The 17,199-nt window shown below is 38.4% G+C and overlaps 1 protein-coding gene across 1 annotated transcript in view; it reads left to right on the top strand.

The window, feature by feature from the left end:
* The window catches only part of ATP6V0D2 (ATPase H+ transporting V0 subunit d2), a gene marked incomplete at both ends in the record, with an annotated part of 43,660 nt that extends 34,903 nt beyond the window's left edge, over positions 1-8,757 (top strand). Inside the window, 3 exons of the mRNA XM_084229795.1 lie at positions 5,346-5,522; positions 6,837-6,914; positions 8,596-8,757. Coding sequence (XP_084085921.1) covers positions 5,346-5,522; positions 6,837-6,914; positions 8,596-8,757 — 417 coding nt within the window. The remainder of the gene's footprint in view (positions 1-5,345; positions 5,523-6,836; positions 6,915-8,595) is intronic.
* Positions 8,758-17,199: the final 8,442 nt, after the last annotated feature.

The raw sequence follows: 17,199 nt of genomic DNA, 5'->3' as shown, positions 1-17,199 counted from the left end.
GGAATAGGAAATAATAGAGCTTGATCATGATTCACTTCAATGTTGTATGAAGACAGTAGATTTTTTAAAAAAAAAATTTTAAGATTTATTTATATTAGATTTATAACTGGGGTACAGGCCAGAAGTGTGAGAGGTTGAGAGCATTCACCAGAGACAGAGTGGGAAGCAGAACAGGCAGATCCACTGAAATACACTGCTGAGGGGAGCAGCGGACGAGACAAGAGAGGTCTGCCATGCTATGTGGGTATCTCCCTGGCCAGCCGGGAACTGAACCCATGCTGCAGAGCCTGTGGACAGCTTCACAGCACTGTGCTCAACCCGCTGCGCCACTGGGGAGGCCCAACAATAGATTTTAATTAGCTAAAAATTTACTACACTATAGGTAGTTGGTGGACTTTAGGCATTCTTTTTTATTTTTTTAGGATTTATTTATTTATGCATACAAGAACTGGGGTACAGGCCAGAGGTGTGGGGGGTGAGAGGATTCACCAGAGATAGAGTGGGGACAGAACAGGCAGATTTGACTGAAGTACACTGCTGAGGGGAGCAGCAGGTGAGTTAGGAGAGGTCTGCTGCGCCATGTGGGCAGCTCCCTGGCCGGAGATCAAACTCATGCTGCAGTGGCTGTGGCTAGCTTCATAGGTTGCATCTTAACGCCTTGCGCCACCAGGGGGCCCTGTGTCTAATTTGTAAAGTAAACTTCATCTTATGTATGTGTAGGAAAAACACGGGTAGATGGGGCTTGAAACTATCTATGTTTTCAGGCATCCACTGGGGTCTTAGATATTCCCTGTGGACAAGGGGACTACAATACTCTTTTTAATTCCTCTTTATCATCACAGAGTTCATCTGTGCTCAGAAGCCCAATTCCTTGCAAATATTAATCTGCCTGTGTGGGAGACTGAGGCCAGACCTCCGGAGGACCGGAGGCACACGCTAGGCAGAGTTTGCACTGGGTGTTTGTTACAGATCTCTCTTGTTGGTTTCCTAAATCACTTAATTTTTAAAAAATAAAAGATACCATTTGGGGTTTTTCTAAGCCCTTGCTTTGCCCTGTGAAACTAAGCTTTGTCTAAAGAGAATCTTTAATCATTAGATTATCTGTAACTTCACTGGTGGAAAGATATTTAAATAGCTTAGTGACTTCTGATTTCAAGAAAAACCTGATAAGATATACCTTTTGGGCAAAAAAAAAAAAAAAAAAAAAGGAGAAAATGAACTCTGAATAACTTTATCTGCATATATTTTAACCTATTATTCTGGAGCCACATATGATAAAATTAGTTCCCCTCAAATCATCTAATCATTTAAATTTTATGGTTAAAGACACCTTGCAATCCACTGTTAAAATTCTTAAAGTCAAAAACAGCCCTGAAGAAAAAAGTTTATCACTGGGAACTCAAAAAAACTATTTTTGTCCTTATTCTATAGAAAGGGGTGATTGATGAATAACATTTTTTCATGCATACTGAATGTCAGAAAACAAATTTGTCCCAGATATGCTGATCACATGAATAACCTAGTGATACTCTTTCTTTTCATAAATGTAGCTACTAGCTACACACCAGGAAGTCAGCAAGAAGTCACATTACCTATTGCTCAAAAGTTTAGATTCTACATGGCATAATTATTGTGGTTTAGAATTGGTTCCTATTCTTAATACCAACAAAATATGTGAAATAAAGATTATGCAAAAACTTGTAACCTTATAAACAATATACAATGTCACTATTAATAGCTAATGTTTAAGTGCCAGATGCTAACCTAGGTGTTTAGATACATGCATTCACTTGGCAATAGTACAAGATGTTTCAATAGTACAAGGAGATACTAAGGCATAGAGAAGGCTAATGTCACCCTCAGACAACCTGACTCCTATTCCTGTATGTTTATCTGTTGTCATATTACCTCTACATTAAACTTACCATTTACAATTCTTTTGACTTGAAGTAAATGCTAGGTCATAAGCAGAATCACATGAATATACTATAAAAATCAGAAATAGATAGGAATGTACTCGTAATACTCCACAGTATGTAAAGGACTGAACAGTATTAAAAGAATGCACCTCTCTGGGAGGATTTAATTGAACTATTACATGCTCAGGGTTTTCACTGTCCCTTCCTATATCTACTATACAACCATATTAGGTTAGATTTTGTTCAAGCTATGTTAAAAATAAAAAAAAAACTATTTGTGCATTTATATAGAAATATCAGTTACATCTGGTATGCAGTTATAACCTTTCTAATGATATGATCAGAAGAGATTTATCGTTTTTACACATAGACATCATGCCATTACCTTCCCTTTCATTTGTATAACTAAACAGCACTTATAGTTTATAAAGTTCTTCCATATATATTCTCCTTTGACAGGAGACTTCAAAAGACTTACTCTGGTAGAAAAGAGCATATGGTAGAATCTAGGCTTGCATTTGAAAAGTTGACCTAATTACAAGATTGCCATTCATTATGAAAAAAAAAGAAATTGATTTATGTTCAAGGCAAATGCACTATGGTGTACTCTTTGCCTTTATGCTTTTTGTTATTTGTTTGACTTTGCTATGTGGTTCACGAAACAGTGAAAAATAAGCACAGGGTGTATTTATTTCATCTCCCTGGTCAGGACTTGATAAGGCTGGACTTGATTCCAGTTCACTTCATTCTATTGCACTCAATCCCTCCACCCACTGCTCCCACCAGGTATTTCTTCCAGTAAGAAAGGGGCAATAACGTACAATCTGATCAGCCCAACTTTAAAATGTGCAACTCATAATGACTTTGAGCAAGTCAATAGTATATTGTTTTCTTTTGCAACAACACTAAAAACTGTTGGGTATTTTTAATTAACAAGTGTTTGTAGGGAGCAGTGAAAGGAAAGACATAGGACATCCAACATACACTGTGCCAACAGGACACCAAACCTCTGCAAATGGTACAGGGCTTAAGGGAAACTAATTCTATACCATGAACTCTCTTCCATAATCAGATGTTGGTCAAACTGTCTGCCAAGGATGCCCAAAGACAACATAGCCATTTTACAATTTCAAAATTATTGTTCTTTTCACTAAGATAATACGGATGTATGAACACAAAGAGCTTTTAACTTCAGAAAATAGTAAGGTGGATATACAGAGTTATAATAAAAGTGAAATTTAAGTATAATAGGGAGTCCATGAAAATCACATCCAATTAGGGGCAAATAGAAAAAAGATGACATATGATGGGACTCTCAAAAACAGGTAGAATTTCAACCTGGAAGCTTAGAGAATGGGGTTTCCAGTGTTGTGGACAAAGGGAAAATGATTAACAAGGACAAGAAGCTGGAAAGTATAGGGAGTGTTCAAATAAACTATTGTATCAATCAAAGTCCTCTCTTGTTGGCATGACAATGTGACGCCTTTCAGGTATTCTCCCAATGACCTGTCTGTCCTGCTTCTCCAGCTGCATACCCAGTGTTGGAGCTGGTGCATCACTCCTAAGTGTCATGCTTTACTTCACACAGCTTCCTCCTGCAGAATGGGCTCTTGCTGCCCTCTGTGTCTGCAATGCTGTCCACCGGCTCTATTTCCCTCCTAAAATCCTAACATTTTAGAACTAGAAAACATGCTGAAGAATGGCTGGCACAATTATCTCTATTGTTGCTCCTATTGCCTAAGTTTTTATTTCAAGGTTTCTTATTGCCCTGAAATCTTCCTTTTGCATTTCTTCTCTTATCCCTGAAAGGTGTAAAATTACTGACTGTAGTGATTCTATTCAGTAGCCAGGGGCAGCTGCTTCTGCTCCAACAGAGGCCACTCCCCTTTTCTGGCTCACCCATAATTTCCATGTGAGCAATCAAAGAATCAGGAACTAGCTCACATTCTCATGTTAGGAAACACCTGTCTTAACAAGAGTTCCGGTAAAATATGTTGCAAGTCTGGATTTGTTATTGGTTAATTAATTAAAAATAAGCTAACCAGAGGCTATCATAGAGACATTCATTTCTGCTTCTTTGTGCATTGGAATCTCAGATTCTGTGGTGTAGTGACATGCATCTCAGGAAGTGTGACCCTATGCCTCTGAATCACATAGAGTGCAAACCAATTTCACCTCAATTTTTAAAAATTTCACATTCTGGTTAATTAGGTCTGGACCATGGCCTAAATGTCTGTATTGCTATCAAACTTCAAGGCAATGTCAAAGCCATTAGTCCAGAAAATGAAGCCGGAGTAGCAACAATGTAGAAAATATTGGAGAATTTAAAAAGTAGTAGAATTATAATTTATTCTGTTACATTCAGCAAATAGTTAAGATCTTCCAATATCTCAAGCACTGGATATTAAAAAAGTTAACAAGAGAAACATGCTTCCTCAATGATTTTAGAATGTAGTGGAAGAAAAATACCTGTAGATTTCAAAATAATGTGGTAAGTTCAGGGTACTTATATGAGAAAACTTTCTTAGCCCAGGGATACTTGGGCAACATCAGTGGTCGGAGAGAAACAGCCCAGGCAGGGCAGTCTGAGATGAAACAGAGTAGGTAGGAAGAGAACCAAGAGACAATGAAACATGGAGAACAAAGGAATAGAAAGAACTTTCAAGAAAGAGTGGGTAGATGTACAAAAGAGGCCTGACATTTGCTGAGGATCCTATTTGGCCATGCCACAGAGAAAACAAGCTATGAGCAAACATACCTGTGAAAGACCCTGTGTGCCCATTATGCTAAAAATATAGAAACCAAGGCCCTCAGAGGAAGATAACTTTGTCCCAAGTCACATAATTCTTAGAGTTAGATTTTTTTTTCCAATTCGGGAAAGTTCAGCATAGTTAGATTTATTGATATCTAACCTAGGACTTTAAAAAGTAAGCAAGACAATAAAAGTACAAGCAAATGATCTGTAGTATGAAGTATCATGATGTGAAAAATTATACTGACATCAGTAATCAGTCAGGGATGCTAACTTGGATAGCATATACTTTCTCTTCCCTTATGATTTCTTCTGTCCCTGAATGGGCCCTGACAAGTAGGCATCATTCCCATTTCAATGAAAAAGACGTCTGAGAGTCTAGTGGTCTACATGACAGACACATAAGTAACTAATTGCAGAGTCCCTGTGAACCAGCATTCAGTGGCATCTCCAGCCATTGGCCAGAATTGTGTTGTGTGAGGCTTCTCTGGCAAGCAAAGTTACTCCATTATGAAAGACTAGGGGAACATTAATAACACATGTCTGTATTATCATTAGATATAGATCTAAAAAGGAAGGCAAATCACTTCAGAATGAATTTGTCTACTTAGGTTTCAGTTTACAGCATTGAGTTGATGGTTAGATTTCACTGATTTTATGTCTTCAAAATTCAGTTTGAGGCCGACAGACGTGCTTTTACCATCACTCTTAATTCCTTTGGCACTGACTTGAGCAAAGATGACCGGGAGACCCTCTACCCAACGTGTGGCAAGCTCAATCCAGAGGGCTTACGCCTATTGGCCCAAGCAGAAGACTTCGAGCAGATGAAGAGAGTAGCAGATCATTATGGAGTATGTTTTTACTTTCCCTAATGTTTGCTTTATTTCATCCTGTATACTTTGGAAGTCCACACATCAAACTTGCACTTCTTATCAAAGGCAATAGAATGTTTGTAAGGTAGAAAGCAGTATTTCTTGCTCTGTCTCTTCCAAACAAATTCTTGAAGTTTCTAACCCAAGCTGGTGTTTTTCAAGTTTCCTGCCAAGCTAGTTCTTGTTTAAATATCTAAGAAGTGGTCATTTGAGCACTTCTTTTGAAGTGCTTGATAAAGCAAGTTCCCTGAGAGACTGGGGCAGTGTTCTGGAAATGTGAGCTCATGTCAAAGTCATGTAAAATAGCCTGACCCAACAGTTCTTTCAAGTGCCCATTGGGTAAACAAGGTTAGGTACAGGATGTCTACTTGAAATACAAGGGACAATATGAGTATATTAGTTTATACCTCTCCCTTTGCTCAGTGGCCAATAATAGGGAATGAAAAGAGGTCTGTTTATGTTTTTCCTCTACTCCATTATCCAATTTCTCTTAAAGAAATGGAGGGGTTTCTGCTCAAGTTTATACACCTCATTCCCTGACTCCATCCTTGTGACTTGCAGACAGTAACATACAGAGCCTGCAGGTCTGTGTGTTATTCAGGACTTCGAATGGCCTTCCTTTTATAGCTTCCCATGGAATTTTTTATATTAGGGAATTTTTTTTAAGATTTATTTATTTATTTATGCATACAAGAGCTGGGATACAGATCAGAGGTGGGGGTGTGTGAGAGGATTCACCAGAGACAGAGTGGGAACAGAACAGGCAGACTGACTGAAGTACACTGCTGAGGGGAACAGCGGGCAAGTCAGCAGAGGCTGCTCTCTGGCCGGCCCGGAGATCGAACTCGTGCTACAGAGGCTGTGGACAGCTTCATAGGTTGTGTCTTAACCCCTCGTGCCACCAGGGAGACCCTTCCTATGGAATTTTGAAACCCTGAACTTCAACAAACAAGGCGTAAACCTTCATAAAATTGCATGTGTCATTACCAGAGGCTTTTTAGCATACCATTAAATTTGAGTTTCTCTCCAACTTTTACCCCTTCCACAGTTGAAAGTCCATGTGAATTTTATGAGTTATCATCTCAAGGAATGCTTGAGCCCATATTGATCAAATCGCAAGTACTCACTGAGCCTCTATCATGTCTATCTACCTAGCCTGGCCCTGAAAAACAACCTTGAAAATTGGGTCCAACAGAGTACATTGAGAGTAGAATTGCTTTTGGTTATTGTCTTGTAGGACTGAATAAAGCAGAAGCTAGAATTTCATCCACATTCTTTGTCTTTGTTTTTAAGGTATACAAGCCTTTGTTCGAGGCTGTAAGTGAAGGCAATGGGGGAAAGACTTTGGAGGATGTGTTTTATGAACGTGAGGTATGATGTAATTGGAAATGCTATTAGCTTGTATACTATTCTTCTCTGACTCTGGATTCCTCCTTTGGCTTTCCTTTTTACTGTTGACTAAGCCAATTGATTAGGCTCATTCATAGTTTGACAGCCAATGGATATTAGTTGGTATCACTGGGTTGAACAGGCAGGATCTTGTGATTCATTATGGTGGTTCTTCTGGAATTACTCTACCCAGACAGATAGGCATTCAATGAAACTTCAGAAGGAATATAGTTATCCCATAATTAAATAGGGAAACAAATTTGGGCATTCTCATGGTGATATATTTACTATCCCCATGATGCAGACTCCGTTAGGTGAATTTCACACTCTAATACATTCCTTCTTCAAAAAAGATTCATCTGTGAATAAAATATTAGTCATGGACACAATGTTAGCACTGAAGAATTATTTGTATGGAAAAATACATCCAGATAATCTAGATTACTCTCATTCCCTACATAGGCAGAAGAGAACTTAATCCATTTATAGTCAATTCCTGGTCTGTTAAATTGTTCAACAAAAGGATTTTGCAAGAACAGTAGAGTTGTTGCTGGAGAAGTTCCCCCAAATCTATAGAATTTTCCTGGTGTATTCAATTCACTTCCCTAAAACCACTGGCCTTTCCAGCTCAATCTGATTGAACTAACAGAGAACGTTGACATTCACCCAGACTTTCAGGTTAGACTGGCTCTAGAAAGTAATATAGGGTCTTCCTGTAAGGCCTACTCCAGACATTTTCCAACAAGCTCTCCATTGTCTGTTATAGAAGTAAGTAAAACGATGTAAGTAGTTCCATATGTTATTACTGGCATTGTTTTTACTTATTTCTTCATTGTATTTCACTTTTAAGGATGTTTTAAAATTTCACACTATGGTACCACTGCTGCAAAGTAGGTTGTTGGGAAGCTGCCTTTGGCAGAAAAAAATGTATGTCAATTCCTGACAGCAAGCATCTCCACTTGCAGGCTACTTTGTTGGAGGTTTTCATGAGGAATGTATGAAGGACTGGCACCTTTCTTCCTCATTTGAAAATTGGAAAAGAATAAAGAAAATTTTCCCTTTCAGACTTTATCTTAGCTTAACCAATTTTTTTTTGAAACTTTTCTTTTTCTGATCTACCTTCTGCAGAAAAAAGTCAGTTCTACTACATGCCAAGTTGCTGCAGAGCAGCCTGAGTAAGCTCATTGTGTCTCCTAAGTCTGAATTCCAAGGACCTGTGACATTGCCCCAGAAGAGAGTTTAGCAGCCTAAAAACTTTTTAAAATATTGAAGGTGGTGCCCAAGGGAAAATACTTCACCTAAAGGAGAGAAATGCACTGGCTGATAATCAGATAAATATTACTACAAAGTTAAACACATAATACACACACACCAAGGCTCTCCTAGGAATCTGTAGCAGTATTTCTAAGATTTGGTACTGGTCTATCACTGTATGAACTTGCTTTTTAAATTATTGCTGTTTACCTTTACCTGCAGAGTGACATTCTCCCTTTATACTTTCTGAGCTACTACTGTTTTCCTCTATTTAATCCAGTTTGGACATTGTCTATTTAAACCAAAGAAGCACTGCAAAAGCAAAAGCCCAGTTTGTAGCTTAATATTATTTCCAAAATGTAGTATGTTCCACATAAACTGATGGTCCATATTGTTTTTTCTTCCTCAGGTACAAATGAATGTACTGGCATTCAACAGGCAATTCCACTATGGTGTCTTTTATGCATACACAAAGCTGAAGGAGCAAGAAATAAGAAATATTGTGTGGATAGCAGAATGCATCTCCCAAAGACATCGAACTAAAATTAATAGTTATATTCCAATCTTGTAACAGAATAGTGGGCCTCAAGTGCAGAAAGCCATAAATGTTGAGGAAATTATTAAGGAAAATAAAAGGAATTGTTTCTATCCCTTAGGCAACGTAATAGCAAGCCACACTACATCCTCATGACCTCCAGACTCACTGCACACACAGTAAACCAACCCTCAAACAAAGCATTTCTTGTTTTTAGCAGCCTTAAGTCTTATTTCTATACATATCTCTCAATCTTCACTGGGCCTTAGACAATGATTTTAATGAATCCTATAGTGCTTTTCCAACGTTTGTTTGATTGCATTAAAAATCATATCTAAGAACAGTTGATTTGTTCTTACTTTTTTCATGTTTTCCATAAACCCAAAGATTGTCTGCTTTACTTTGTAACTTTTCTTCCACAGTTCCACAAGAATCTAGAGTCGTATGTAACCAACACAGACCACACGTAATGAGACATACTGTATTTTTTTCCCCAATATCCTTTGATCTAGGAGACAAAGCCACACTATTCGAATCATATTTCCTAGATGTGGATAAGAGTTAAATTTGTTTTTAAAGTTACTACTTATTTTTTTGTGTGTGTGTTTGACTTCTTTTATTTTTATTTATTTTATTTTTTTCTATCTACCACCTTTTTTTAAATTATTTTTTTTGTTTTTTACATCATTGCTTATTTTCAAACAATATTTGCTTCCCCCCACCCCCTCAGGTGTAGTCCCCATAGAGTTTCCTTCACCACTGCACCCGTGCACCATCACCTCAGTCCCCTGTGCTCCTCCCTCCCTCCCTCTGATTCCTCTCCTTCCTCCTCCCCTGCAGGATGTCTCTGATTTATAATTGTCTGTTTTTGCTTTGTTGTGTTTTATACTGTTATTTTTTTTACACTGATATCTTATTTGGTTTCCCTATATTCCTGCTATAAGTGAAACCATCCAATTTTTTTCTTTTTCCTTCTAGCTTATTTCACTGAGAGTGATTCCTTCTAGTTCCATCCATGTTGCTGCGAATAGCATGAGTTTATCTTTTTCGATTGCTGAAAAATATTCCATTGTGTATATATGCCACATTTTCTTGATCCAGTCATCTATTTTTTGGCATTTGGGTTGTTTTCAGGTTTTGCCTATTGTAAATAGTGCTGCAGTAAACATAGGGTAGGGGTACAGGTGTTCTTTTGAATCAGTGTTTTTGTGTCCTTTGGGTAGATCCCTAATAGTGGAATTGCTGGGTCATATGGTAGTAAAGCTACTACTTATAATTATGTTTTCACAACTTTCTTTAAATAAGAAGTATATCTCCTTCTTTCATGCAGTTCCTTCATGATTTGCTTGAGAAAAAAGTAACCCCATGAATTTTATTTTACTCATTCAGAAGCATAAATCACAGGTTCAGTTTGCAAAATATGGATTCTCTATAAAGCTTCAGTATAACTGGCACACAGAGTTACTAAGAAAAAGAGAAAACCACAAAATACTACTCAAGTCCTGTCTTTAAAAACAAAGGAAATTGCCAAATATAATATCTATGTTTGCTACATTTAAAATGTTAAATATATATGTATGTATGCCTGTATAGGTATATGCATCTAGAATTAGGAAGAAATCAATTTTTCTTTAAAAATTCATCTTTGATTGTAGGATATTTCAGTGATAAGGATTTCTAGGCATATGTAAAAATAGTGGCTCATAGAGACAGAAAGAAAACCAAGTGTCTAGTCTCTTGCTTGGGGAGAGTTCAAATACAGACCCATCAGTTACACCTAAAGAGTCCACAGCCCATGTTTAATCTCTGGTCTGAAAAGCATCCTCCCTGACTTGCTCCTGGTCCCTGCACAGGACTGCTGTCCTTGTTGCTGGACCTAAACCAGGAGACACCTCTCTTTTACCTTTTTATGGTATCTGCAGTGGGAGATTTAAAGTTCTGAGTTTAACAGTTGTCAGCAAAATGCTGATAAGAAAGTCACAGCTTAGAGAAAGATGATTATCAAACTAATCCCTTCCCACCCACCTCTGCATGATATGGATAAGGCCCCTCAATTTACCAGGAGGTTACAGCTTGAACTTCTCCCTTCCCTTCTGTGTAAATAACAAGTAAAGACTTTAATCTTCCAAATCCTTTCCCTAGGCATCAAGTCTACCAATTATGTGAATGCAGGAGACAGGAACTGCCCTGCAGCCCCATAAATAGAACGCGCCCCTATCAGAGATGAGCACACACATGCTGCAATTGGAAGAATTCATCTTAAACTTTCATAGTTTCAAAATCTGGGATATGATTTCTCTGTGGTGAGCTGGTCCACATTGAAGAATATGAAACTTTGAAAAATATTTTATAATCTACATAAATAAGACCCAACAGTCAGGTCTATAGAGCAATATAGAAAGAGGCAAAAATGTCTTCTTCCAAGTGATTGACAGGCCTTACTGTCTCTTTCCTACCCAACTCCAAGAAGTATTTCATTAATTTCTCAAATGTCTACTTCCATGCTCTACTGCAATTGGTTTTGGACAAATTATATTTCCATAAATTTTATACCCAGAATTGCCTGTAGTCTGCAGCCAATGCTGCCTGGGCACTTCCAGTCACTCTCCCCATGAGCATCCTAGCTCCCTTTAGCAGTGCTCATGCGTTTGCTTGTCCTCTGTCTGTCAGTCTATCTATGATAAGGTTTTGTAGCCTGGATACTCTACTGGATTCAAAAGGAGCAGTTGCAATTCTCAGGATATCGGAGAATATCTGAGAAGCAATGGAGTCATTTCATTTGTTCCAGGGCTTTACAAATGTGGAACATGCACTGAGGGCAGGTAGAAATGACTATTCTGAATCTGGGTGAGTTACATCAAGGCTAGCTATTGTTGGAAAAAAGTTGAGTTAACCAATTTAAAGTACCTACCCACCACTACCACCGCCCTTTCCCCAGCATGGCAGCATTGTAATTAGACATTGAAAAGGTTAAAGAAATTTTTGTAGATTGAAGAAAGACTGGATGATCAGGTTTGAGGGGTTTCATTAGTAGCAACTCTTAAGCTTTTCACTAAAAAATACTGCTCATAATGGCAGATTTTGCAGGTAAGACATGGATATGGGAAGATACCATTATGGCTATACTCTGTTTTGACTGAGTTTCAGGAGCAAAATTCTCATTGATTCATTGCAGTCATTTTGAGTCATTTTCTTTTTAGTTCAGAAAATGAAAGTGATATGTATTGAATAGAAATGCTGAGGGATACATGTGTTATTATCAGAGGATATCATTCTTAGTCATTACATTTCATGTATCACAATAGTTAATGCCCAGAGTTTCAAAGTCATTTTGAATAACTGCATAGTCACAAAATGTCTAAGCTTTGTAAATTTGAAAATAGGCTTTAGAAACTACAATTAGGTCCAAACCACCTACCATAAGCATCTTGCCAACCTCTTTCTCCTGTTAAATCTTCATTATTCTATCAGATCTTCTCTCAATTACTTTTCCATCCTCTCCCTCTTTAGTTACTTGTGCTGCAGCTTTTAGCTTTCAATACTTACAGAGGCTTGATGACTAACTGACAGCCAACTTACCAGACCACTATTCAAAACATGAACAACATCTGGCTACTTATGTAAGGAATTATCATAGGAATTATCATGTTGGAATTATCATAAAGAAAGGAGAATAAGCTTAAGGATGCATATACAGACTAGCGTAAATCAACACAATTAAAGACCTCAGTTACCCCCTAGGATTGTTGCTACTTGTTAGTCAGTATGGATCTCTTATCAAAAAATTAGAAACAAGTTTAAAAAACTGAATAAGAAAGTATAATACACATTATGGTTAGCAAGGAATAGGCCCCCAATCAACAGAGCACTAACATGAGGGCTGGTTGCAATGTTTTTACAATATCATGCTCTCATATTCTCTGACACTCCTCTCATGAATTGATGGGTTCTTTCTCTTTTTTTTTTTTTTAATAGAGGCATGCGTTATTTATTTATTTATTTGATTTTTGTTTGTTTTGTTTTTTGTTTATACATGCACTGGGTACAGTCAGAAGCGTGGGAGGGTGAGAGAATTCACCAGAGCCAGAGCAGGGAGCAGAGCAGGCAGAAGGACCGAAGTACACTGCTGAGGGGAGCAGCGGGCGGCAGGAGAGGTCTGCGCGCCATGTGGGACCCTCCTCTGGTGGCCGGGGAGCAGCCGGGGATCGAACCGGCGCCGCAGAGGCCACGGGCAGCTTCGCAACCCAGCGCTCAACCGCTGCACCACCGGGGAGGCCCCTCTTTCTCCTTTTTCCTTGAGCTTGCACTGGCCTTCAGAACTTGCTTATAATTAACAAAAATCCAGAAAAAGTGATGCTATATGACTTTTAAGGCAGTTTGGTTTCTTTTGCTTGTTGGATTTTACAGTCTTGAGCCACTAGCTTAGTAATCCAATTAATTCAAAGCTTCTATACTGTGAAGAAGCCAAGCCATGGACAGGCATTCAGGGCATCAACCCCAGCTGAACACTACCAAATAGTATCCACTACTAACCATATTCAAGAGCAAGCTTGGAGGTCTCACCCAATCAGGGCTTCAGATACTAAGGCCCAAGTGCAATATGTGGCCACAACTGCACGAGACACCAGGTGAGAACTTACAAGTTCTTTCTAAATTCCTGACCTATGGAATAATTGAGCATAATAAAGTAGGTGGGTTTTTTTTTTAAGGATTTATTTATTTATGCATACAAGAGCTGGGGTACAGGCCAGAGAAACATGGGGGTGAGAGGATCCACCAGAGACAGAGTGGGGAACAGAACAGGCAGACTGACTGAAATACACTGCTGAGGGGAGCAGCAGGAGAGATAGGAGAGGTCTGCCACGCCATGTGGTTTTTCTCCCTGGCCAGCTGGGGATCAAACTCGTGCTGCAGAGGCTGTGGATTGCTTCATAGTGTGGTGCTTAACCCCTTGCGCCACCAGGGAGGCCCGGTTTTATTTTTTTTAAGATATATTTATTTATACAAGAACTGGGGTACAGGCCAAAGGCACAGGAGGGTGAGAGGATTCACCAGAGACGGAACAGAACAGGCAGACAGACCAAAAACACTGCTAAGGGGAGCAGCAGGGGAGACAGGACAGGTCTGCCATGTCATGTGGGTAGCTCCCTGGCTGGCTGGGAATCAAACTCATGCTGCAGAGGCTGCAGACAACTTCATGGTGCTTTGCTCAACCTGCTGCGTTACCGGGGAGGCCATAAAGTAGTTGTTTTGAACCACTAAGTTCCGGGTACTTTTATGAAATTTTACTAAATGGGACAATGGTATTCAGTAGTTATTATTAAATGTATCCAAAAGTATTTTGTGGCTGCTTTGTAATCCTTTCAAAATCCTAAGTCATCTACTCTCTAATCATCTTTGCAGGTGGTCAGAACAGGTAAAGTTCTCTGTACCTCTCATCTGAAAACGAATCCCAGCTCTAACCTGCAGGGACTAAACTACCTCTATAGCTCTTGAGGACACAAATGCTATTTCTAGAGCCAAATGGAGACAAGTAACTTTAGCAGGTAAAGTAGCCTCTCTTTTCCCAATTAGACATAGGCACACTAAACTGACTTACTTTGAATCTAACTCTTTAGAGGTGAAAGTTATTATTACCTTTGTCACTTTTTTGAACAAACAGCAGTTCTAGATTTTTTTTTTAAGATTTATTTATTTTTTTATACAAGCACAGGGTACAGTCAGAAGTGCGGGAGGGTGAGAGAATTCACCAGAGCCAGAGCAGGGAACAGAACAGGCAGACCGATGAAATACACTGCTGAGGGGAGCAGCAGGCATGGCAGGAGAGGTCTGCGCCCCATGTGGTACCCTCAGCCGGTGGCCGAGGATCGAACCAGCGCTGCAGAGGCTGCGGGCAGCTTTGCAATCCAGCACTCAACCGCTGCACCACCGGGGAGGCCCCAGTTCTAGATTTTAAATAATTTATACATTTTTCAGATTCTCCTTTTGTAGGTTTTTAAAATTGAAGCAGTCAATTCTTTGTTCAGTTGTTAATGCCAAGGTATATACTTCATTGCATAAGATATTCACTGTGGAACATTTTTGTTTTGTTTCAGTGTAGATTTTATTTTCATATTCAGCTCTTATTTAAATATAAATACTTAACTTTTTAACAAAACTTTTAACAAAAAATATTAGCTATTTTTTCTCAGCTCTATTGAGGTAAAATTGTAAATGATGATTTGATACACATATACATTGTGGAAGGATACCCACCCTGAGTTAACACCACCATCAATCATCGCACGCACTTTCTTTTTTGAGAATATTTAAGTTTTACTCTCATAGTAAATTTCAATTATATAATACAGTTTTATCTACTAGTCACCATATTAGATATTATGTCTTCAGATGTTATTCATCAAGAGTTATTTTCATGAAGAATTTGTACCTTTTAATAAACCCTATTTCCCCCACCTCCACCCCAACCACTCTTCTATTCTCTGTTTCTGAGTTCAACATTATCTTTTTTCAGCTTCCACATAGAAGTGAAAATTGAAGGAAAGCAAAGATTTTTATAATCTTCATATTAGAGACCTCAAAGTCTTTTCAGTAGAAAATTGAAGGAAAGTTACACAAGATCCAAAAGTACAAAAAAATCATATTGCAAGGAATTTACACTCCAAAGATTAACTGTACCCTGTGTTAAATGTAATTCCGTAAAATACCAGGATTATTACATCTGAGCCATAGAGTTTGACATGAGTAGTAAACAATGGCTTTAATCATTAGGTTCATAGAACTCTTTTTTTTTAAAAAAGATTTATTTATTTATTTATTTATGCATATAAGAACTGGGTACAGGCCAGAGGTGTGTGTGTGTGGGGGGGGGGGGTGAGAGGATTCACCAGAGACAGAGTTGGGGACAGAACAGGCAGAGTGACTGAAATACACTGCTGAGGGGAGCAGCGAGTGAGACAAGAAAGGTCTGCTGTGCCATGTGGGTAGCTTCCTGGCCAGCTGGGTATTGAAATCCTGCTGCAGAGGCTGTGGATAGTTTTACAGTGCTGTGCTTAATCCCTTGCACCACTAGGGAGGCCCCAAGTTGATATAGCTCTTTAAGAATTTGATGAGTACCATGGACGCTTTTCCCTGGAATAACAGACAACAGACAAAAAATATTTTATTTGTGAAATAAAATATAGGTACTTGTATACATTTCCTAACTCTAAAAGGGGCATTCTGCTTACTACGTAAGCAGTTTCAGGATAAAAGCACATATTTTTTGGAAAAAGCTCTCAATTTGGCCAGCAGGGTCATTCATGTCAATAATGGAGAGACAGAGGCCAGAATCAACACTCTCTCACATTAAATTGAAATTATAATCCAAATCACAAACCTTTACTTCTTAAAATTATGGGTGCTCGTATCCATCAAATTAATTGACCAAGAAAAGTGAAAACTTACTTTTTTTCCCAAGAACAGTAAGTGAAAATTTTTGACTTAGGTAAAAATAAATGTTAAGTCATAAATATAGTCAACAGATCTTTGACAATGGAACAAAGAAAATACAATGGAGCAAAGATAGGATCTTCAAAAAATTGATATTGGAATAACTAAACAATCCCATGTAAAGACATGAAAAAATGAGTTTAGACATAGATCTACAACCTTCAACAAAAGTCAGCTCAAGACTATAAAACTACTATAAGAGAAAACCTAGATTACCTTGGTTATGGTGATACTTATGTGATGCAAAACCAAAGACACAACCCATGAAAGAAATAATTGATAGGGCCTCCTTGGTGGCGCAGAGTTTAAAGTCTCAGCACTATCAAGCTATCCCAACCACTGTGGCATGTGTTTGATCCCTGGCCAGGGAGCTGATCCACTAGGCCGGCAGACCTCTCCTATCTGGCCTACTGCTCCCCTCAGCAGTGTATTTCAGTACATTTGCCTGTTTTGCTCCCCATTCTGTCTCTGGTATATACTCTCACCCCCCACACCTCTGGCTTACTCCCCAGTTCTTGTATGCATAAATAAAATAAAATAAATCTTTGGAAAAAAGGGAAATAATTGATAAACTAGACTTCATTAAAATTTTCTGCTCTGCAAAAGACAATATCAAGGGAATTCTAAGCATACTATGGACTAGGAGAAAATATTTGCAGAAGACACATCTAATAAATGAATTTCATACAAAATATGCAAAGAACTCTTATAACTCAATAATAAGGAAGCAAACAACCCAATTATAAATGGACTATCTTAAAAGACATCTCACCAAGGATGATACATAGATGGCAGCTAAGCAATGAAAAGAATGCCCTACATCATATATCACCAGGGAACTACAAATAAAAACAATATGATGTGCTGGCACACCTGTTAGAATAACCAAAATCCAGACGAATGCCAAGGAATACAACAATGGAGATTCATTGCTGCTCAGAATGCAAAATGATACAGCCACTTTTGAAGACAAGAGTTTTCTTACAA

Source organism: Talpa europaea (genome assembly GCF_964194135.1).
Source record: "Talpa europaea genome assembly, chromosome: 3".
Classification (NCBI taxonomy): domain Eukaryota; kingdom Metazoa; phylum Chordata; class Mammalia; order Eulipotyphla; family Talpidae; genus Talpa; species Talpa europaea.
This window is presented reverse-complemented; position numbering and strand designations above follow the sequence as displayed.